The sequence below is a fragment of the Strix aluco genome, chromosome Z (genome assembly GCF_031877795.1).
Source record: "Strix aluco isolate bStrAlu1 chromosome Z, bStrAlu1.hap1, whole genome shotgun sequence".
Lineage (NCBI taxonomy): Eukaryota > Metazoa > Chordata > Aves > Strigiformes > Strigidae > Strix > Strix aluco.
In genome coordinates, this window is record NC_133971.1 from 93,721,634 (window position 1) to 93,744,997 (window position 23,364).

The 23,364-nt window shown below is 38.6% G+C and overlaps 1 protein-coding gene across 4 annotated transcripts in view; it reads right to left on the reverse strand.

The window, feature by feature from the left end:
- DYM (dymeclin) overlaps positions 1 to 23,364 on the reverse strand; it is a 226,709-nt gene that overhangs the window by 194,388 nt on the left and 8,957 nt on the right. For 3 of the 4 annotated variants that reach the window (XM_074812049.1, XM_074812048.1, XM_074812050.1), the window contains exons 2-5: positions 19,598 to 19,775; positions 7,834 to 7,886; positions 7,092 to 7,185; positions 5,621 to 5,754 (exon numbers count right to left, since the gene is read on the reverse strand). In XM_074812049.1, coding sequence (XP_074668150.1) covers positions 5,621 to 5,754; positions 7,092 to 7,185; positions 7,834 to 7,886; positions 19,598 to 19,737 — 421 coding nt within the window. In that variant the 5' untranslated portion in view covers positions 19,738 to 19,775. The remainder of the gene's footprint in view (positions 1 to 5,620; positions 5,755 to 7,091; positions 7,186 to 7,833; positions 7,887 to 19,597; positions 19,776 to 23,364) is intronic. The other variant, XM_074812051.1, reaches the window with a different exon arrangement.

Here is a 23,364-nt window from a genome sequence, read left to right on the forward strand (position 1 = left end):
AGACAGATTGAAAACACAGTTTCATTTGTCTAACATACACTGAACGATATTCTAAACTGTGATCTGTCAAATACAGCCTACCGTACACATCACTGCTGCTCTTAAGCAATTAAATCTACACATTAGTTCATGAATAGACATTTATCTATTGAAGAGGTTTTACACATTTCAATGACGAGATTCATGAATTTCCAAAGTGCATACTAAGTAAGCAGAAATAATTCTCTACTTGTACACAGTGTGACAAAATGCATGGGATGATTAAAAATTATTTTAAAAATGCAACTATTCTAAGCAATAAAACTGGTGGTATTTTACATTACCACTGCAATTTTTAAAAGCAACTATAACAAAAGACTTGCAAGACTTACTGAGGAAAAAGCTTATTAAACTATTTCAAGTTGTCATATAATACTAAAAAAAACAGAAGATAAATCTCTTGGCTCATCAGGATTTTTTTCTGCTTTCAAAATAAAATTATAAAGAGAAACTTAGAGCATAAAGAAGTGCAGGGTTTTATAATGCTGAATGGCCTAAAAGCAAACATAGCTTTTCCCTCTGCATTACAGCACTGCAGCACAATGATTACCCAAATGGTTGCTTATTTTGTATTCAAATAAATACGTCTTGCAATAAACACAACATTACAGCCAGGTTATGACAGTGTTACTCTGTTTAACCCAAGTATGTTCTTAAATCCAGGACTCAATTTTAAGAAGCACACCAGAGGGAATATTCACAATAAAGCAAAATTATTCCTTTCCACAATTGGTTTATTAAAAACACATTAAAAATTGTCACCTAGTGAACTGCACGTTCTAAAGGAAATCAAGTTTTTTATCACGGAAACATGGTTTCCTTTATATAGAATCCCCCATGAGTAACACAATGTAGCTCCTGTTAGTAAAAAATGAGAACTGCTAGGAGTATTTAACCTTAGACAGAAACCACAGCCAATAATGAAGTCCAGATAATCTAATCTAAAGTAACTTTAGCTATCTGAATCTAGAAAATGCTTATAGAGCAAGCCTGCTACTAGTTTCCAAAAGGTACCCGATTTTTTCTCTTAACAATTGACGAAAGGGAGGAAGAGAGAGGGAAAAAGGATGAAAAAAGTAAGAGTGCATTTTAAGAATATTGTCTCTTCCACTATTCTATTTACACTACTCATTTGAACTTTGTTATTTGAATATAAAAGAGGGCTTTTCCCTCTACACTATATTCAAAATAAAGCAAGAAAATATTGGGTTAGCACAATCACGTAGAATGGAAGATCCTTTCCTGATCTGTTCTCAAACTAGTTTTCATTTTTTAAAAAAAAAAGCTTAATTGCTGTAATCAATGTCATTCAGCTACAATAATTAATGTATCCTTTTCCCCACTGGGGCACATGCATTCTTGTTTAATTCTCCTCTTGCCAAGACAATGAGGCGGATGCATGCCAAATCTATAACGTGAGAGAGAGCTATAAACATGGAACACTATGTGTTTTCATAAACAATGCCTTTTTCAATAGCAGGATAAAGACAATACACACAATACTGATTCACATGAATAGATCACATACTTGGATCAAAGACACGTGCAAAGCCTTGGGGAAAATAAGTAAAGGGTGAATCTGTCCAGCTAAGATTAGAGCAGACTTGCAGAGAGGGGAATCATAGGTGCATCTTCTAAACTCTATCACCCTGCAGAAGTAACAGCAAACACACACAGTTTTTAAGAAGTCCAGTTAGCTGCAGCACCATTTTTCATCGGTCATATTTGAGTCCTCAAACATGTGGATTACTTGCATTATGGGTTTTTCAGCTTGGGGGGCGGGGGGGGGGGGGGGGGGGTGTTTGGCTTGGGTTTGGGAATTTTTTTTTTTTACAGAAGTAATTTTTTTTTTTTTAACTTTTTCAAAGCTACACACATTACAGACACTGGATTAGCAGACACTACACAGGTAAAATGGCTTATCCAGAGGAAAGTATACATGCTAGGAGACTCCACTTTTACTAAAACCAACCCAGCTCCATCCTTGGCCATGATACAGAGTCTAATATAGGCAGCAAAACAGTCTTTCTTCTCAAGAACCTAACTACTACGTCATCACGACCTGATCTGAGCTGCTGTAGCAGCTGGATGTGCGTAATATTAGTAAGATATTCAGGCATAGCAAGGTACAGCCCCACCTTCGATGCTACTTGTTTTTCTGCCCTGCTGCTCCCACAGGCAGGATAGAACCTGGACATCAGTAATGAAATAATTCGTTACTTGTAAAACAGTACCTGAAGCCTCACTTGCCTAATTCATCCAGGGGGCCTAATTCAACCAGCGGACTTAAAGCTTCTTCGGGTTTTGTGGTTTGACCTTCAGCTCTGAGGACACTCAAAAGCTCACAATTTTCACTTAAGAGTGTTAATAATGAGTACATAAACTAATTCCATCCCTCATTTCCTTTCTATGATAGCTGAACACTCATTACATCATTTAGGGGTTGAAGTAAATGTATTGTTATTTATTCCCTCCTCTATGTCCTCTTATTTGCTATAATACATCAAATACAGTCCTTAGCTACTTCTCTGTAGAAAATGAATAAAGTTTCCTACTACAGAACAGGGAATAGGTTAAATGAATTGATGGCTTGATTTAGAATACAATACACAACATACAGTCACTTACACCTCTGAATCACAATACAGTTGAAAGACCTTGCAGAAATTATGGGATACAGTGGAAGCCTCACTGAAAGTTGAATGATTTGTGTTAGCAAGACTAACTCCAGCTTCAGATCAGCACATACTGAGTCCAGTTTAGGATGTATTAATCAGGATTTTTTAGCTGAAGCTTAAAGGGTATGGCTTAACTCTCTGTAAGGATTTTCCTACAATCAAAATTGTGCAATATCTCCAAAATTATATACTAATTCCCAATTATGGATGAAGGAGCAAGGTTTGTACTTCCTGGGCTAAAGAACCATCTGAAGACTGTCAAAAGGAACACACTTCTACTAACGGTCTGACTGTTCTTGAAGGAAATCAATGAACAGTGCTGTTAGCAGTGACTTGATCCTGTGCAATTTATTCATTACAACTTTATAATGGTAGGCTACAACATACCCATGCACTCAAACATCTTGCAAAATGAAAAACCTCAGTAATCCAATTTTATGACACAAAGCACAATTGCACAGCTTTCTTCTGAGCTTAAAATACAGTCTAGCAGGGAAAAGCACAAATAGGATATTCAGAAAAAGTGAAAGCATATGAATTGCAAAATCTGGGAGAAGAATTCTTCCAAAGAAGACAGTTATAAAAAATGTTAACTAATGAATAGTAGCTGTGTCATATATAACCTGTCAAAATACAAGACCTACTGCAGAACAGCCAGGGACAAGGATATTTTCCATACATCATTACTACCATACGCTGCACACTTCTGCCCGACCTACCAACTATCACACAGCAGGTGCTGATGCTCTGACTGACTGCAGCTGAGCAGCCTGATGTGCTGACACTGCAGTCGCACACTCTGAGTGCCCAGGTGCTATATTTAAACTCAGAGAACATGGTACTAGGATAAATTCTCTGATGACAAGGAAAAAAAGAAGTGATATTTATAGATTAAACAGGGAAACAAACACCACCACACAGTGATTTCCAAAGAAGTTTTAAGATGATCCTGAAAAGAACGGTTACCTTTTCTCAGAAGGCTGTGACATTGAACAAGGCATACAAAAACAGAACACAGGAGAGAGAGGTTGTTTATAGTGTTGGTTGGTTGTACTGTTCTTTCCAGTAACTACTCACCAGCCATTAAGAAAATAAGCAAACAGTACCTCAGAATTCAGACACTGTATTAAAGCTTTTATCTATATGGATATTTAATTTACATCATATAATTTATATAATAATGTATTTTATAGTGTTTGTTTTATCATGCTCGCAACTGAAGAATAGAAAAATAATATCAAGCTCCGGTAAATGGAAAGACAGCAAGGACAACTAAGAAGAACTTATAATTTTAAAAAGCATGTTCACCAAAGACAGTGTTCATTTAGTAAACGTACTAATAAATCACAATAACAAGGCATGCTCTAGTTTCCAAAGAATAAAAAACAAAAATTCAAAAAAAGCTACACTTGACTTAATTATGAAAACACAAGTAAAAAAAATTTCGATTTTTTCTGCTCACTTTAACAGGCCCCAACACAACAGCAGTTTATTACACTCCATTAATGACACTTCACTTTTCCTGTAGTTAAGAATAAAAGCTATAGAAAGGCATTCACCTTATTGCCACACTCGATACATATTTTAAAAAAAACTATGTGAAGATTTGTTAGGAACCAAAAATTGTGGCTATGTAAACACAGCACATTATGAACCTCAATACCTTGAGGAAGGTCACCAGAACCATCTCCAATTGGAAACCCAAGTCGAAAGCAGCAGCAGACTCGAGCCAGGGCAGAGCGGGGAGGGCCGAGGAGGAGCTCGTTTCCTGCCTCCATCCCCTGCTCTCACCAGCAGACCACACACAATTACCTTCCTAATCAAGAACATCCAGCGAACAATCTGCTCAAAGATAATTGCTAAGTACATTTGCCATCAATATGCACAAAATTATTGCTAATGAATGTCACTGTGAATTACAGTCAAGTGCTACTAGACATGGTATAAACCATGAATCGACCCCAGCGACAAGAATCACTTTTCATACCATGCTGCAAAGAGTTCCCAGAGTAAGGAATAAAGATCGCAGGGGTTCAAGCTAACAAAATGTCTCAGCTTTTCCATCCACTCCACTGTGCTACACTATGCCACTGAAGCGAGAGGTGGACAATTTTTTTTAAACCAAGTATAAACCCATGGGCAGTCTGCAGTGATAAGCTTATTATAAGCAGGCGTTACTTTCTAATGCACCAGTTCGCTGACTTCATTCTTGGAGATTATTCATCATAGTTTAAAATACCTTAAACCATTTCAACACGTAGCACAATCTTTTGGCACCAGAAGTCTGACTTCCTTACAGTAACAGCAGGTACCAAGGAGTTAAAGAGATTTTAATGCAGAGTTTTCACTATTCAATGAGCAAGCAGCTATTAGGCATTCTCAATGCACGTCCTTGCTGGACAGACTGTTGAGGGAAATCCAGTCAGATACTTTTGGTTGTTCTTCCACATTTCACTCGCTTTAATTCTAGCAGAAGATAATAGCCACTGTCATTAAAAGCTCTCTCATTACATTTTGAAGGTGTTCTCTTTGACATGTATGATACAAAGGAAGACTGTTTACACTGAATTACTTCAGACCCAAAGGAAGCCAGTCAGTTTTACTATTGACTACATACTTTCAATCTCACAGGTTGTCCTCAACAGTAAGTATGTTGTATGTAACCTCACTGGTACTTCATTTCTACTTTTAAAGCAAAGTTTGGGCTTCTTAGTCTAAACAAGACATAGAATCACAGAATCATTTAGGTTGGAAAAGACCCTTAGGATCTTTTGAGTCCAACCATTAACCTAACGCTGCCAAGTCCACCACTAAACCCTGTCCCTAAGCGCCACGTCTACAAACAGCAGAACTTTTTAGTTTCTTGTGGGATATTTGTTTCACTAACACTAGTGTATACCTACCGTATGAGCCTGGTGCTTTCTCTTCATAAGTAAAATGAATTTGCAGCTCCTCTTCTGACATTCGACTGATGAATACTTTCAGCAAACAGCAAATGATAAACAGTGCATTGTGAGCCTGCCAGATAAAGAGGTGACTAGAAAAGAAGTAGAAACAAACAAAAATCAGTAATGCTTAACCTGCAAACATGCATCAAAAATCACAAGAAAATATATGCCAGAGTAGACAAAGGGGTTCCTACAGCTGAAGCAAGGAAAAAGCCAACACGCTCAAGCAGGGACTCCTCAGTTGATGCTACAGCTAACAAACTAGAAACGTATTTTAAAAAAGTATTTTTTTCCTTCACCCAGGAGAATACAATCTTACTCCTAACTTTGTATTGTTAAAACACCACAGTTGCCAGAAGTATCACTCTTTGAAGAGCTCACCAGATGGCTCAGTGTACTTCTAAAGGTTTCTAGATACTATAGACTCAAGCCACCCAGACATCTGAAAATTTGTAACAGCTTCAGTATGAAAGTTACTCTAGCTCCTGGAACCTTAATATTTTTCCCAGTCAAATAGCCTTCAGATGACTGTAGGCATTTAATGGACTTCAAGAGCACAACGGAACAAGACTCTTCTACACAACACGCACAGAGCTACTTTCCAGGTTTTCCAAACGTGAGTGAAATATAGCTTCATTATGGTTTCTTGAGTCCCAATAAGCAACGGCTGGGAAGTCCAGACAACAGCATATAGTCAAACTCTTTCTCAAAGCTGTACTTTCAAGGTATTTTTGGATTAAAGCAGCAGGAGCTATCCAGCCAGGAATAACTTCTTTCTCCAGCTACAAGCAAAAATGTTGAGGGCAGTCTTGGGAGCAAGAGGGCATTAAAAAGAAAGTTTTCCTTTTTGAATCCCCAGATCTGATGCGAGTTGGTCATTTGTCTATGGGTGTAGGGGAACAATCACAGAAAGCTTCCTGCAAAAACTATACAGTGCTGTGCACACAACCTCTTGGAGTTACTTCCTACTGCTGAAAGGGGCAAGGAAAACTAATGGCAGTTGCGTGATATGATTTGAAAGCAATGTCTTTATACAGAAGTTTGTGCGTTCAAATCCACCCAACTTAAAATATTCCCAAGATAAAATACTAGTTCATACATCAAGATTTAGCTTAAAAAGGTCAGGTGATTTTTAAACAATTCTAAACCCATAGTAACCAGAAGGTACACCATTTGTACACACATGTGCTTATGTAACACACAGGATGAACATAAACATGTCTTTTCCCCAGCAATCTATTTACCTATTACACTTAATCTTCTCTGTTTAGAACACTAGATACGTGTTCTGTTTCAAACAACAATAAGAGAATTCTAACTTTTGGCCTAGCAAAGTTAACTAGCAAAGTAAAAAAATCAAAAGAGCTAGAAGCAAAAGGAACATTTAGAAACTGAAATGGCACACAGGTTTTTTTCAGGTACTTACTTCTGACATTCTGCTGAAATTTTTAACTCTTTGGTTCTAGAAAGAAAGACTTTAATCAACGACCCAAGGTTTCCTGTTCGAGGATTCTTCTCAACTAGATGAGGAAAAAATAAAATGTGATTATATAGCATTCATAAGTTGACACTATTTAGTTGAAACAATACATAGAATGAAACCAAATTTCAATGTCTTAAATATTTCTACATAAAGCACAGTATGTCTGTTTTTCTGTAAAGCTGTTATTCTTCTTTTAAGATTCTCCAGCACATGCTTTAGTACTCCGTAATTTTTCTCTAAACATACTTTTCATCCTAGATTTAAAATACCCCAAATATGGAGCTCATCGTGCTTCCTTTCCAAGTCTTGTCTACAGCACAATAGTGTCCTGTCAGAAAACTGGGCAGGTTTTCACAACTAGCTTTTACCTTCTTGAAACATCACTGATCGTGTTTATATTACCCTTTCATTTCATCCTCTGATTAATTCTTTCCCCTAACTGATCAGCTTACAGGGCAATGGGTAAAAGAGGTAGTAGAGATGGAATTATTTCAGTCCTTTCAAGTTCTACAAAACAGTTAATGATGGAAGATTCTAAAAGTTTGGGATATAACACACTCTTTAATCTTACTAGTGGAACACATACAAGTAGACTGGACAAGTATACCAGAGACAGGGATGTGCACATGAATGCTGTTAATTTTCCTGATCAAGCACATGGAAAAAAGATGTCACAATTTCTCACCTAAAGACTTGCAGACTGAGATTGTAGCTTCTTCCAAGAGCTTTAAGTCAGCACTAGGAGAGGGGGAAAAGAAAATAAAAATGGTTACACAAGCAATTGGCTTCCCGTACTTGAAGTGAAAATTTATTACAAAACAGTAGTAAAATATTCCTATGAAGCACTGAATTTTACCAAACCATTAGCTGGTTTACATAAATACCACAGAAGCACTGAATGGTTGAGGTGAGAAGGGGCTTCTGGAGTCATCCTGTCCAACCTCCCTGCTGAAGCTGGGCCACCAACAGTCTATTGCCCAGGACCACGTCCACGTGGCTTTTGAGTATCTTCACAACCTCTCTGGGCAACCCATTCCAGTGCTTGGTCATACTAGTATCAGGCAGTACAACATGCATTTGAAGTACAGTGACTATAAAACAGGAAACTAATATTAAAAAATGAATTGTTTGTCAAAGTGAAATGATGTCACTACATCTTTTGTGTTACTACTACCTTTGTGGCTTCAATGCTGCCATGCTTAGCTCGATGCCACTGAAAATACACGTGGAACAGCAGCCGACAGAAAGAACTGGATTTTTTTACAAGAGCTGTCATATGAAACAACATCTTTTTAAACAGCATAAAGAATCCTCAACCTGACATTTAACCTCAAGCTAAGCACCACTTTCCTTTAACTTATTATATTAATGTGACAATCATATCAGATACACCGAATTTTTCACAACTTCATTAACTGCCTGTTGGTATGCCTCAATGAAAACCATCAGCTGAAAAGAACAATACAGCACTAAAGCAGAACCCGCCAGCAACCACTGAAAGTAAACACCAGCTGCGTCAAACACATAAAAAGACATTTATACACTTCTATCACCACAAACCTACCAGTACAGAGGAACTGATCCTCAAAAACAAAACAGAAGAATACATGGGAAGTATATTTCTCCTTAACAGATGGGAAAAAAGACAAATATTCCTATTGTGTCTAATGCAATGTGAAGTTGTCCCAGTATTAACACCTAAACAGCAACCTGTTCCACTGTTTCACCACCCTCATTGTAAAAAATTTCTTCCTTCTATTTAGTCTGAATCTCCCCTCTTTTAGTTTAAAACTCTTACCCCTTGTCCTATCACTACAGGCCCTACTGCTCAGGGTACTGGAGAAGATTGTACAGCCTCTGTACAGACTCAACTAACATACAGTCTGACCTACAGGAATGGCAGTCCTTCTGAAGTTCCCCAGATTAAAAGCCAGTCAAAAAAACCCCAAACAGTTCCATGCTTGCAGACATAACATAATATGTAATATACACTGAACAACTTCACAGTTCATGCAACTACATCCTTGTAATTAAAGGTATGAAAATCACCACCCTCAGAATAAATAGGAAAGTAGCAATGTGATGAAACCTGCATAGTAACTAAGCCTATAAAAGTCAGTGGTATGGCCTCAGTTCAAGCACTCCTCTCATAAAAATATTGCAAAACTTAATACTGCCATAATTAGATTGCCAATGTCGCTATTGCTTCCTAAGCATTATATTTTCTGATGAGTAACCTGATTTATATCAAACTATCAGAGACTGAACACAAAAAGGGCATGGTACCGCATGCACTCTCTCTGTCCCACCTGCTCAACACCATCTTGGCAACTACCTGCAGCTCTGCCAGTGAACTTCTCAAAGGCAGTGGTGGGGGAAAACAGTCCCCTTTCTTTCTGTTTTTAAATTTAGACAGTAATCCAGTTTACAGCACAGTCCCAAGAACTACTGCATCAACCTGAGATTAGCTGTGGTGCTGTGTGGGAAGTCCCTAAACCAACTCCACTGCTGAAAGTCCACGTGGAGCCATGCTCATGGAAGCTGTTGAGTTCGACTGAGCTGTGCTCGAACTCCCTGAGGACTGGATGAGGAGGTAAGGATATTGGGTAGAAACAGCAGCCAGAAAAATTATTTCAAAATGTTTCAATAGGGAATGCTTCAAGACAGAGACATCAAACAAATTAAGTTTTAAAATGGCTGCAAATTTTCCTGTGTATCAGACTTATCTACTGTGTAGTGAGCTGACAGCAGAGACAGCTCTTCACCTACAGCTAAATATCCTAAAACAACTTTAGATTATGTAGATTGGCTTTTTTTGATATCAAATATCAGCATTTTTTCCTCTCCTATAAATTGCTTTGAAACATAAGTTTCAGAAAGAACAAACTTAGACTTTCATATATACTTTAAAAATATTAGACTTAGTCTCAAAGGTGGTCTCTTGTTTCAGCACTAAAAACATGCAGAGTAATTAAAAACAAATGGCATAAAACTAGAACACCCCACCAGGAACTACAGACAACACAGTTTTCTAGGTCTATATGAAACAAGGACTTTTTGCACTTTTTTTTTAAAAAATAACTTCTAAATTTGTCCAGCTGGCTGCTTCTCATCAGGGTGTACTCCTTCTTAAGAACTGACAGGCAGAGTGAATATTATATCGGACACCAGCTGACTAGAGAGTTCTTAGGCACTGAATAATTGTAATCCAACACACGATCCACCTCCCACTATCCAGAGACGCTAGGGACTACTCTAATACAGCCCGAGTGATTACTGTAATTGCTCCAGGACTTAAACCATAAATCTAGACATTAGCTTTTCATTATGGTTCATTTTTCCCCTAATTTCTAAGCAATTAGGTTTTCAAGTATAGCATCCTTACAGGTTGTTTTTTTCTTCCCTTTGACTCATTAAAAACCACACAAAGTCCTCAAACAAACTCTGCAGAGTTGCCCAAATTCTACAGGTTGCCAGGATCAAAAACAGCGGCAAACCAAGCAAGACCTTCAGGTCTTCAGCATAGCTTTTAACACTTGAGTCATTCTTTCTCCTACCAAAATGAAGTTTAATGCTTAAAGATTAACTACAGCCCGCTCCCCCTTATTCATACAACAAGAACACAGAATTGAATTTTGCCATCCTCAAGATTAGGCAACAACATCCGCAAAATTTCAGTTCACGCAATAGAAACACCTAGCGAGGAGGAACTACAGCAAAACACTGCCCCAACGCCCATACAACAGTGAAATTTTGCTCTTACACTCAAAGTAGTAACGCTAGTGCGACATCCCCAAGGATGGATTCATAGAGAGGGTGTAGCAGGGGGTACAAAAGCAGCAGCCCATTTCCAGGAACCCGGGACAAAGCCTAGCTTTCTTTCCTTAAACTGGAAAGAAAAGAGACACGGGCAAAGCTGTCTGCCTATTTTTTTTTGTGCCGTGAAGACAGAAGGTACATTATATTAACAGTCAGAAAATGCCAAAGATTCATAAGGTGGCACAAAAGAAATGCTACAACCAACTGTGGTATTGACTCTGCTCTACAGTCCCTGTGGAGATGACATCTGGTTGATGACCGAATATAAGAATGGAAACCTAACACTAAAGCACCCGTCCCTTCATTAATCCACAGAGCACCACTGGAGGTATTCAAACTATTTTTCAGCACTATCAACCAGAGGAAGCACTGATAGAATGAAGCTTCTTCACTGCTCTGATGACAAATATAAGTTACAATTCTCTCTGAAAACCCTGACCTGAGGAATACTGAATGCTTTGTTGACAAATATATGTGTATACATATGATTAAGTGTACTTTAGGAGCTCGCTACTTGGGACAAAAAGAAGTCTAAAATGCATTTAAATTGGATCCCCTTCAACATAATACATTTAACTGTAACAAAGTACCTATGCAAGAGTCCAGGAGAAAACAACCTTTCAGAAAAGAAAAGAAAAAAAATCCTACACATTTTCCACTCCACAATTTTACCTACCAATAACTGGGAAAATAAAAGTCATGCTTTTTCAGAAGCGAAAAGAAGCTTCTGAAAGACAGTATCTTTTAGAACATGTAAAAATAGAAGAGAGATTCATTAGGGATGGAGGAGTAAAATATCCCCTGGTCTATGAGAACTGTTAGTACACTCTCAAGAAAAAAAAAACACCATTTCCTAGCAATAAACAAGCAGCAAAGTACATAAAACCTTCCTGCTGCTTGACTGCACTGCTGAGCATCACAAGGAGAAACCAGGTACCCCAGTAACATCCAGTAAGCCCTACCATGGAGCAGACATCACTTTGGAAGATGTTCACTTGCACGTGGCAACAAACACCAGCTTCAGGCTGCAGATCTTAAATATCGCGCTCACAGTGACCTGGGTGAGTTTGTACATGTAATCATGTATTTCAACTGTCACTACCTGAACTAAACCATTTGGTTTGGGGAAAGCAGTACATATTCCAACCATATTTACCAGTTCTACAATTTTCCGAGGCATGAGCAAAAGGTATCACCTGGAATGGGGATTCAAACAGGTTGTGAGCACAGGGGGAAAACACTAAGGATTCAAAGAAAGGTACTTAACCACACAGACTTGACTGGCTCATTTCGATCCAAGCGAATGCGGGAGGTGCAGGACTGCTTCCCACACACTTTAGGAAAAAATTCCAGGCTTCACAGGAATTCCTGCCTAATCCTGTGACCTGCTGGCCCGCACTTTCAAAGTCCTTTATAAAAGGAAGGGTTTATTTGATTTTTTATGCAGAGGGTAAGGCCCACAGACTTCACCAAAATTGTAATTACTAGTGAAATTTGCTTCCTGACAGCACAGACTTTTTAAAAGAAAATGGTTTTATCTTGTTTTATTTTAAAGGTATCAAAACATGAGAGGTTTTAGAGTGGCAGTGATTATTCTCTTGTAGCATCTTGACATGGCAGGCAGTAAGAACATTTTGCATACAAATTGTCACTACAAATGCACCTATACACAGGAAGGATCTGTGTAACACCAGGTATCACATATCAGAGACAGAAGGGAAGAGTAATCAAGGATAATCCCCTTCTGTAGGAGAGAGGACAGCACAACCACTACACCTCTATGTCATGGAATAAGGACTCTGTACAAGGAAGGCAAGAGAAGAAATCAAAATTATGTTCAAACTTGCACACTCAAATACTGTCCCTTTGATAGCAGAGGTTCACCTCCTTTTCCTGATACAAAAGTTCAATCCCTCACACTTGTACTATCATATAAATGTTATTTGGGAATTCAACGCACACACACGCACTCATACAGGAATACTAACAGAAGCCAAAACTGCCTCTTTATATTTCACAAAGAAGAGTGACAATTATGTGTTATCTATCATATGTGTGGGCAATGACTATTGACCAAGTAAAACATAATACTGAAACAGTATTTAGACAATACAAATTCTGTTTTGTCTTGCTGAAAATGCTCTTCTGTCATTTTATAATTGATCTTATCTCAAGTGTTTTCTTATTTTGCTGGGATTTAATTACTTTGCAGCTACTGATCATAGTTCAGGAAGTTTCTTCATCAAGCTGGTTTTCGGTAAGAAAGCCTCTGAAAAGACGTATTCCTCAGGTCAGGATTTTCGGAGAGAATCAGAACTTTTATTTATGATCAGTGCAGTGAAGGAGCTTCACTCTAGAGGCGGCAAAGAATGGTAAATTAAGCAGTCTATTGCTCAAAAAAAACACCCCACCAAGCAGTTTTCACTGACTGCATATTTTTATTTCTGGCTTCATACTACGAGAAAGCCAGATGCCACGGTCAGCTATTCTGGCATATATCGTAAAAAAACATTATTTCCAAAAAAGAAGAGGGGGGGCGGGGGAGGAGGGGGGAAAAAATCAGTGGAGTTATTTTAGAGTGGTTGAATTCAGTCGCCTTACTTTACATTTACTATCAGTCCCAGAGACTTCAGCAAAACCATAATTAATAAAAGACAGTGAAAGTTGCTTCCTGACAGCAATCATCTTTGAAGAATGCGGTTTTATCTGCTTTTATTTTAAAGGTCACAATATAAAAGGTTTCAAAGTGACAGTGACTACTGTTAAAATACTTTAACATGGCAAGACAAAGTATTCTGCATAAAACCTGTAATTATAAACACGTCCGTACCATGACACATTCCCTTATTATGGTAAGAATAAGACCCAAACCGTAGCAGACAACTACCCCTTCTAAAAGAGGAGGAGAAAAAAACAAGGGAGCAGCTTTCCTGACAGTTTTTTCCTCTAAGTAGAACTTTTTTCTTTGCCATTGAATACAAAGCAGAAGATCAGCCCATTCAGTAAATTCATCCTGTGGGAAGGCTGACTTTAATGGACTAGTTGGAGGAAAGATGCCTAAGAATAAAAAGCTGCATATAATTTATTGTACCGATTTAAAAATGTACCACATTAAGGCAACATAAAAGTTGCTCATTTTTATGTCTTTCCATTAAAGTCTCATGTACAGTATTCTTGAACCAGCCACTCATTAAAAACTCTGGGGAAGGAACAAAGCGGAACAGTAAATATTAAGCACATGATTTTCAGCAAGTTCTGTGTAAGTTAACTCTGTTTTAAGTCTTCCATCAGAAAAGAACTGTAACTAAGACCACCGCTAAGGAGGAGGTTGCATTCTTGGTAGCAACTTGTAGGAGAGCCAGACAAACATAAAGGCCTGCCTAAACCAAGAGCTAAGACTTCAAAGCAAACATCACAGCTCTTGCTCATAACAATAACTAAAAAAGTCATCCAGAAAAGCTGTATTTTATTTTTACAATATCCAAACACTGTTCAGACTGATAAGTCAGCCACTTGAAACATAGGAAGTGGCAGATTTAAGAGGGTTTATCCAACTTTAATTCAGCTCCCATGAGTCCATTCTGTGCAACAAATAAGGATCCATGAAGAAAAAAATGAACGTGCAGGAGTGAGAATTTAGACCAGTGAGTACATCCTAATGGCTGAAACCAGAAGTTTCTCTGCAGACACTTCTGTAGTCCAAGGGGATTTTACCTGCTTAGCATCTGTGACCTGCTTTACAGAAAAGGAGATCACAGTATACCTTTTACAGAGAAAAGCACAAGGCAGCCTAAACTATTGCTGGTAGCTTTTCCTTTTACTATCACTTGTGCATATATCACTTACCTCCTACCACTTCTTAACTGTGTAAGGCCCTAGTCGCTGTACCTCCCCAATACCCAAGACTTGCTCTGGCAGTTACTACTGCTCACGCCAGGGGTGGTGCACAAGCAGTGAGTAGGGATTCACCATCAGCTTATTTCTGATTACTAAAGGTTGATTCATAATCACAGTTTGTGAATGCACTGACCAGAATTACTCTCACTTAATATTCCCTCTTAATACTTGCTTAACTATTAAGAAATCAACATTATAAGAGGAAGAACTAACAGCCCAGAAAAGCAGAATGTTAAGACTCCCAGCTGCCAGCTCTGCTTTGACCACGCACTTTCACATTCATTTTTGGATGGCACACGAGGTTTAAGCAAGACCACCTTTCAGCCCAACAGTCTGCTGTGCCCCAAAAATCAATCCCTCATTGTGCCAGAATTGTTTTGTGGTGCCACGCTACGAATCACTCTAGGGAATTAACTTGGCTGCAAAGACAAACACTTTTTTTTGCTGTGTTGTTTTTCAGACAGATTAGTTCCTGATTAAACTCACAGCAGACCTGAATAAACACTGGAAGGGATAGTGAAAGGGCAAGAGCATCTTGCACCAGTATTGGTAACAGAGACACAGCAACTTTGCAGTCAGTAGCACTGGTTCTAGACAAACTTTATTTCCCCCTATAAACTACCTTGTGCTCTTCAGAGAAACAGATGAAAAAGTTAACTGGACTGAAAAAATAAACCCAGCAAAGGAGACACGGCTGAGTAAATGAGCAATGCTGAAGACCTATACAGAAAACCACTGGAAGAGAGATTAACATATACAATTGGGTATAGGTGAGGATGGAAGGCAAGAGAGAGAACCAGGAAAATGAGAAACAGATGAATGGAAGAAGAGATCAACCAGAGAGGAACAGAAGCAGAACAATGACAAAGAAAGAAAAGAGTACAAAGTGCTGAGAAAAGCAAAGTGTAAGAAAATTAAGACAGAAAAGAAGAGCAAAGAAAGCAGTGACATTAAAAGAGCAGATATAGCATCACGACTTCATCTTTCTCAGAGTAGAAAGCCAGTAATTCACCAACTCTCAAGCCAAGGCCCTGGGCTTCAGTTTGGAGGATTAAAAGACTACTGGTCCTCGGAAGATCCAACTCTGATTGGCAGCCTGAAAGATCTTCCTCTGGCAGCTGTGATCAGCAGTACCTGGACTAATTCAGAACAGCTTCTGTAAAGCAAAGCATTATTCACACATTCCTCACAAGAGAAAAAGCATACATGGAAAAGTGTTAAAAACCTCACAAGCTTTCCTTATACACACAGATTCAAATTTCCCTTAAAGGTATCAAAAGTACCCTTTGTCTTCCTACAGGGCAAGGTTTCCTGACAACACGGTGAATCTGTCAGGCATCTAGCACTGAAAGAAGACAATTTACCCCAGCCACACCACCTCCCACACGTTGCTGGGTTTTGGTTGGGTTTTCTATTGTTGGTTGCTTGCTTGTTTTTCCTACTACCACGTCATTTCCTACCACCTCCTCTTTTCATGTTTTTTCTCCTCCTTTCTCCCTATAGCACTGGCATATGTAGAACAGACATATGTCCAAAGCAGCATTCAGAGAATACAGCCCTCTTCTCCCTGGGGATCATTTCAGTCACATCTTTGAAAAAATGTGAGGAAGTAGGATAGATCTTTTACTGTTGAGTATCAACAGTTACCTCCAGGAAAACAACACACAACTTTTATGGCTCCCAGTAACACTTGTAAACAGTCACTAATTTTGCAACAGACAATTGGAAAAAGTGCAACCTGAAAAGAGAAGAAAACCTTAAACTGTGTCTTGTTTGACAGGTGAAAACTGGCTCCTTTCCATACCAGTCACAAATTAGCATCTTGCTCCTGTCAAAAGTATGACCTACACTCAAGCCTCATTAAAACAAAACAGAGTTAACTTGATATTTCGCAAGCTTTCAATCTCAGAAATGAACATTGACCCCTATTGTTCTGTTCCTGCAGGCAAGGTTATCTGATTTAGACAATGCTGAGAGTGCTGTGCAGCCAACATCATCTGACATCATTTGTCAAACGGTTCTCTCAGGTAGATGCAACTTAATGGAAAATTTCTGTTTCCTTCCAGTTATTAAGCTGCACAGAAGATGCCTCTAAAAATAATTCTCTTCTAGTTGCCAGGCAAGAGCACCATCTGGTGTTCAGCTAATTAAACTTTCAACCTGCTTCTGGATCAGTTTTTTCTTTGCTTGCTTTTTAAATTATGTTTCTTGTTTGGTTTTTTTGTTTGTTTGGCTGGTTTTTTGTTTTGTTTGGTTTTTTTTTAAAGCGAATTTACTCTGCACTGGATCTGACTCCACAAAATAGGCACAATAAAGCTGCAAAAGAACCTGTGAATGACTCCTTCACTTTGGTGGGGGAGGGAGGCGCAGTAGAACAATTAAAAGAAATTGCTGGGGGTTTACATATAACTATTTCTCCCTTAAAAAAAAAAAATATCCCAAGCCACAGATAATGCAGTATTATATTGATGTCTCTTTTTCTACTCTGCTTATTCTGAACTCAGAACAATGACAGGGTCAGTTATTGACTGAAGACTGTTGCAGTCAAAAGAAGGAACCAAGAGATAAGGGAGTGAGTTACTCCAACTTTGCACAAATAATGCAGACCTTGCTAACGACCACACCTTTGAAGAGGAGCTAAAATATTAGTTAAGAGAGGAACATCCTGCCCCAAAAGGAGCCAAAGGCTGGATGATTGTCTGAGATGCATTAAGTCAGCAAAAACAGGAGGTAATTGGGGGAAGATAAGGGTGGGGAAGGGGGGAGGAGAGGAAGACTGCGACCACTGACTCAGTTTAAGACCAAGAAGATGTGCCCCCCCTCACCCTTTGAGTTTGATTTAAAGAATTAAAAGACACTGTAACTTTAAACAAAGACGAGGCACATTGTTAACCAATATGGGGCAAAGCAACAAGCAACAACCCAATGGTCATTACAGTAAATGTATGTTTGTGTAGTCTGAAGCATATAAACCCACTGAAGTTCTTTGGTGCAGTGTGCTGGCTTTGTGGAATTACCACCTAGCACCTCACTCTGCGCAGGCATGGAATAAATACCTCTGCTCTCTGTGTATACTGGTGTATTGCACACCAGGTAAACAACCCTGCTTTTGGGACATGACTTCTCAGAATATTGTCCAGCTCATTAGTCACAGGTGGCTGTAAGCAGTTCTTGCCTCTTAGAGGATCTTAAAAGAAAAAACAACTGTTCTCTCACCCAGTGACAATTATGCAACACCCTTTATGAGCTTCACAACCCTTCACAACACTGTCTTCTTGTTACCCTCTAACAATTCTCTCCATGGAGAAGTCAAAATCCTTCCCCCTCCTCACTCTTTACAAAAATAGCCTAGTAAATGCCTCCCAGTGGTATATATTAACCATTTCCCACCCAGTTGCCTGAACTTTGACTCACTCACAGGCACTATAGTATGAGACACATATTATCTACCAGATCTGCTCCTAATTGTTATGAAAATAAACACATCTCTTGACTTTCAGAAGCTACTGTGCACAAGGCAGCACAGAGGTAAGTCATGTAACATGTAAACTGTATGCCACTAGAAATTGTATTCCATTCTTCATTCAATTGGTAATTTATATTCAAGGTTTGGGAGCTCAGGGTAGTCATAAATCTGCACTAGTTTTTCACCTTCTGAAAGAAAAATGCCTTTGACCACCACTCATTTTGCCAGGAGCTCTGTTTTAACAAAAAAAATAAAATAAAATTGGAAGAATAGCTCTCAAACACATTTCCAATTTATTAAAGATTAAAAGTGTTCCCAATTTTAGCAGTAACACATTGTGGCCAATTTCAACGTGTTACACAAGTGTTCAAATGTAGTTTGTTATGATCCTTTATGAAAAAGCTATGCCCTTTGCAAAGAAATACTGCTAATAATAAAGAAGGTAAATAAAGACATTCACCTGACAGAAAAGTATCAGGTCACATTGTCAACTGTAAGAACAGTTAAGTAATAGTTAGAAGTATTAAGTAATACAGATTGCTCTTGTAAGACTGATAACCAACACACAGGCCAATGAATTTAGCAATGGACTTAGGTTAACAGAAGTCACAAGGACTTACGTTCTTTATTTCTGGAGATGTGCTATGGATCATCTCAAAAGTATTAATTCTGTTTCTATCTACACCAATTGCTAGAGTGAAAAGACATGCAAAATTTTAATTTTAGATATTTAGAAAATATTTTTATGGAGACAACGTGCCAAGCTTCTTTTTAAAATATAAAAGGGGGGGGGGGGAAAGCCATAGAGACTAAGAAACTCAACAGCTAACCTACAATTAATTCATGGAAGATGTACAATTCACTGTAAGTTGAGAAGAAACATCACACACTGGGGTCTTCAGCAACTCCAGAGATACCAGAAACTTTCTCAAAGAAAAAAGCATCCCAAAACAACCAGAAAAGAACAACCAAAGAAAAAAAATAAAAGCTCTCCCCCAACACTTTACCACCCTGCTTCTGATCTTTCCCAGCTACCAGGAGAATGAATAGCCATTACAGCTTTTATGAAGAAGAAAGAGATCCACAGGAATGGAAGAGGTGGTAGAAAGAGCGTCCAAATTTAGAAACAACAGTCTATTTTACATAGGCATTTATTCCTCTGCTACCTAAAACAGTAATAATTAACATAACCTCTCATTTGTTTTCAGACTTGTCACTTCTATAAATGTATTATCAAAGTTTAGTTCTTCAACAAGCACCCTCTTACCTGTTTGTTGGAGTGGTAAACCTGAAGGACAGCAGCTGATTCCAAAACGGGTCATTCTCGGAGATGGGCTCTGCTCCTGATAATTTTTTTAAGTACTCATTTTCTGGAAGCTCACTGATGCTGCTGCTGTTTGCTCCCATCTTCTTTATTTGGCAAATCCCTTTCTAAATTTTCATTTCTTCAAGGAAAAAAAAAAAAAGAAGAGAGAAACATTTAAAGTCTTTTGTACAAATAAGAAATATACAGGCCCTAAATTAGCCATCAGTAAAGCTTTAGTTCACTACCTTGAACAATTATTGAAAATTAGAAAACAGGCGCATAGGAAGACATTAAAAATATTTTCTTTCAAACATACTTAGGACAATAACATCTTCAACAGAGAAATTCAAAGTTACTGTGCTATATACTTCAGTCATCATCTCACTTGGATTTTCATAAATTACACTCGGCAAGAACAGTGCCACAGCTGTATCAGTATCAAGGCTGCTACGAGTGAGGAAAACTGCAGGAGTTCACAATTTAAACAGAAGTGTCAAGTTGACAAGCTATTCAAAAAGACATTTTCCAACTGAATATGCATCGATAGAAAATGACGCCTGTTGTCAAGAAAAGGAGTCCATCACGCAGCTAATTCCTGCACGCCATCAACAATCGACACCTTGAAAGCTCCCACCTTGGCAGCATACACACAACTGTTATCACAGCTGCACAGAACCTGAATCAAGTGAGGAAAGGTACTACTGACCACACATGAATCTCCTTGATCTCTGTAAAATAATGTGGTTGGTTCCAGCCAACTACTTCAAGGGTGGAAAAGCCAAAAAATTAACACATCAGAAACACAACTGTTTTCTGAAGTAACACCGCAGAAGTAGGTAGAGATGCACTCCAAAACCTCTTTTCATTAGTAGCTGTGTTATTCTTCCCACATTTCAAGTACGAGATTTCAATTCTCCATGCTGCTTATCAGCACTTCTCACCTTTATAAACATTTAATTAAAGGAAATCCCACCATGATGCTACTATGTGCCAGGGATGCTCCTAAGCATCTTACATCTTTCCAGGACATCAGCTTCAATAATCTTCCATCATCTGAGAGAAAAAACTGTGACTAACAGCGTTAAAAGTTTATATTAAAAAAAAACATCCCCATGAAGATAAAAGTGCTGTGCCCTGTATTACTGCATAACCTAAATACTCACTCCTGAGCTGGCATAAGCTATAAGAACAGGGACAGCTGTATTAGAAAATGTAAGCTACTACCAATCGCCAACTCTTCCCTTGGTCTCGACAAAGATACAGACTCTGTTTCAAGAATCACACCAGTACTGATTCTCTTAAGACTCATCATCTTTGCAGCAGCAGTTATTTCCAGAAAAGACCATTCTAGTAGCAGTTAATATTACTAAAGAACAGTACAGAAGTGGGGAAAGCTTGCTAAAAAGAAATAAAGAAATGCAACGAAAAGCTGCAGTGTTGGAAGCCATCATGGAGGCTACCTGCAGAACTTACATTCAAGATTTAGAGTAAATGCACAGTGTCCAAAGATTTCAGAAACAACAAAATGCCAGCACAGTCAGACAGTAGAATATAGGATACTATTAGGTAATACAGAGGTCTTTAGAAGGTGAGATCCTACAAAAATGAAGAAAGTGTTTATTATTTCCTAAATTTTGTTTGCAGGGCACACTATGGGCTGGGAAGATACCACTCCACACTCCTTCCCTCCATTCTAGCACTCCACCATCACTATTTGCTGCTCTAGAGGACAGAACACAGCAAGATGAAACTTTACACTGACGCAGTATATCTGCTCTTGTAACAACTCCACCACTGGAGCTCTGCCAACCCATAGAACTCTTATTTTCATGAGGCAGCTTGGTTTCTGCCACCTCCTTTTATACCTGACCAAAAGGGAGAGGTACAATAACCTTGTAATCTCACAGAGGTCTCATTTAGCAAAAAGCTCTGAAGACACTGTCTACAGCATTTGCAGGAGCCATTTTTGTCATGGGGACTACCTGCAGGAAGAGGAATTGAAAAGTGGCCTAGGAGTGAAAACAGAAGTTTGTGCCAGGGAATTCTGTGGAGAAGCATTACAGGATTATAAAATGTAATTAGTTTAAGAGGATTTCCAGAACTCTGGTTGAATATTTACTCACAGAACAGAATGAATGCATCTTACTTGAATACAAATTTTGCTGCTTCAAAGAAAAAAGCCCAAGACTCAATGTATGCTACCTTTGAAATAAAGCCAATGAATACTAAAGCTAGAGAATAAAGTAGAGGAGAAACTGGTTTGCATAATATATGAGAAAACTGGATCTTCACTTTGAGGTAGAAGAATCAAGGTTCAGCTTGTACATATCTCAGCTCTGTAGCCCCTGGTTTGCACATACCCAACTACTGCAGAAGCCAACAGCAATGCTCTTGGCCCTGGACCCATATTCTACTGAAGTCCTTTCCCTGCACCTTTAAATTACTTAAAGGTCACATATTTAAACCTTTATTTCTTGGAGTACGGACAGTTCAAGTCTGTGTCTGCCCCAAGTTCCTGTCCTCTGCTCATGCCTTCCAGCTCACGTAAGAAGCAGCTCACTTGATCCAAGATGAACACCCAAGGGAGAAGAGAAACAAGAGGTAGCTGGAGCTCTGCCTTCAAATTCCTACACCTTAACCTCCTATAACTCTTCAGTTCCCCATGCCAGCACTCTGACCATGCCCTAAATCCTTAGCCCATCCTCCCTAGGTAACTCCACTCTATTTTCTATTTCACAAGCTATTCTCATAGCTTGCTGCAGCTCCCAAAGCCCCCATTTAACCCATTTCCCCAGCAATGTGAGAGCGATGGAAAACAGGTTTCAAGCTAGTTCTTGAAAAGAGCCTGCGTACTTTTCAGATTTCCTGCAGTAGTTCAGTAGATTACATTCCATTAAAACAAATCCTCCAAAATAAACAGTGCTTTAAAGCCAAGTTTTAGCAAAATATTTCTTGTCTATTCTCAGAGTCAGCGTCAAATTCACATTGCCCAAGAACATGCCCACTTCTGTGGCCAAAGCCATACTCTCGAGCAACAGGGCGAGTTGCTGGCTAGAATCCCTTGTGAGGGATTGGCACCTTCCAAACGGCAGACAACAGTTTTTATTCCACAGTGCTACCTCAAAGTGACAGAAAAATAAGGCACTAGCAGATGTTTTTTTTCCTCTAAATGGAATAAACATCAAGCCGTTGAGATCTGTCAAAGGAATCAATTGCTAGCTTGACCTCTAAATACTTGTAGAGCTAGTTAGTAGAGATGTGGACTTTGCAAGCTTTGCCTTCTACTGATTTGTGAGCCAACAAATCTTAGAGCAATCAAATAATCATGCAGATTTTTCTCTCTGTTATACACCAGGAGGTTTTTTTTTCTCCTAAGAATGTTATATTCACTATATTGCTCTAAAGCAAAAATCTCAGCAAGTTCAACTGATACTTTTTGTAAATGACCATACTTAGAAACAAGATACAATGGGTGTAACAAATCTAGCTCCTTCCATCAGGAACTTATGTTATCTCAAAACTTGCTGAAGTGCTCTGCAATGACTTTATGATGCAGCTTGAGCACCTTCAGCTCCCACAACCTAAACAGCCATAGGCCCAGCTTTAAATAAGCAAGACATTTCTGAGAAACTTCAACCATCAGGAGGAAACAAGTCTTTCCTTTGGAGTTCATGAATATCCTACAGGACAAATGTCTAAAAATAATTAAAAATTAAAAAAATTTCTAC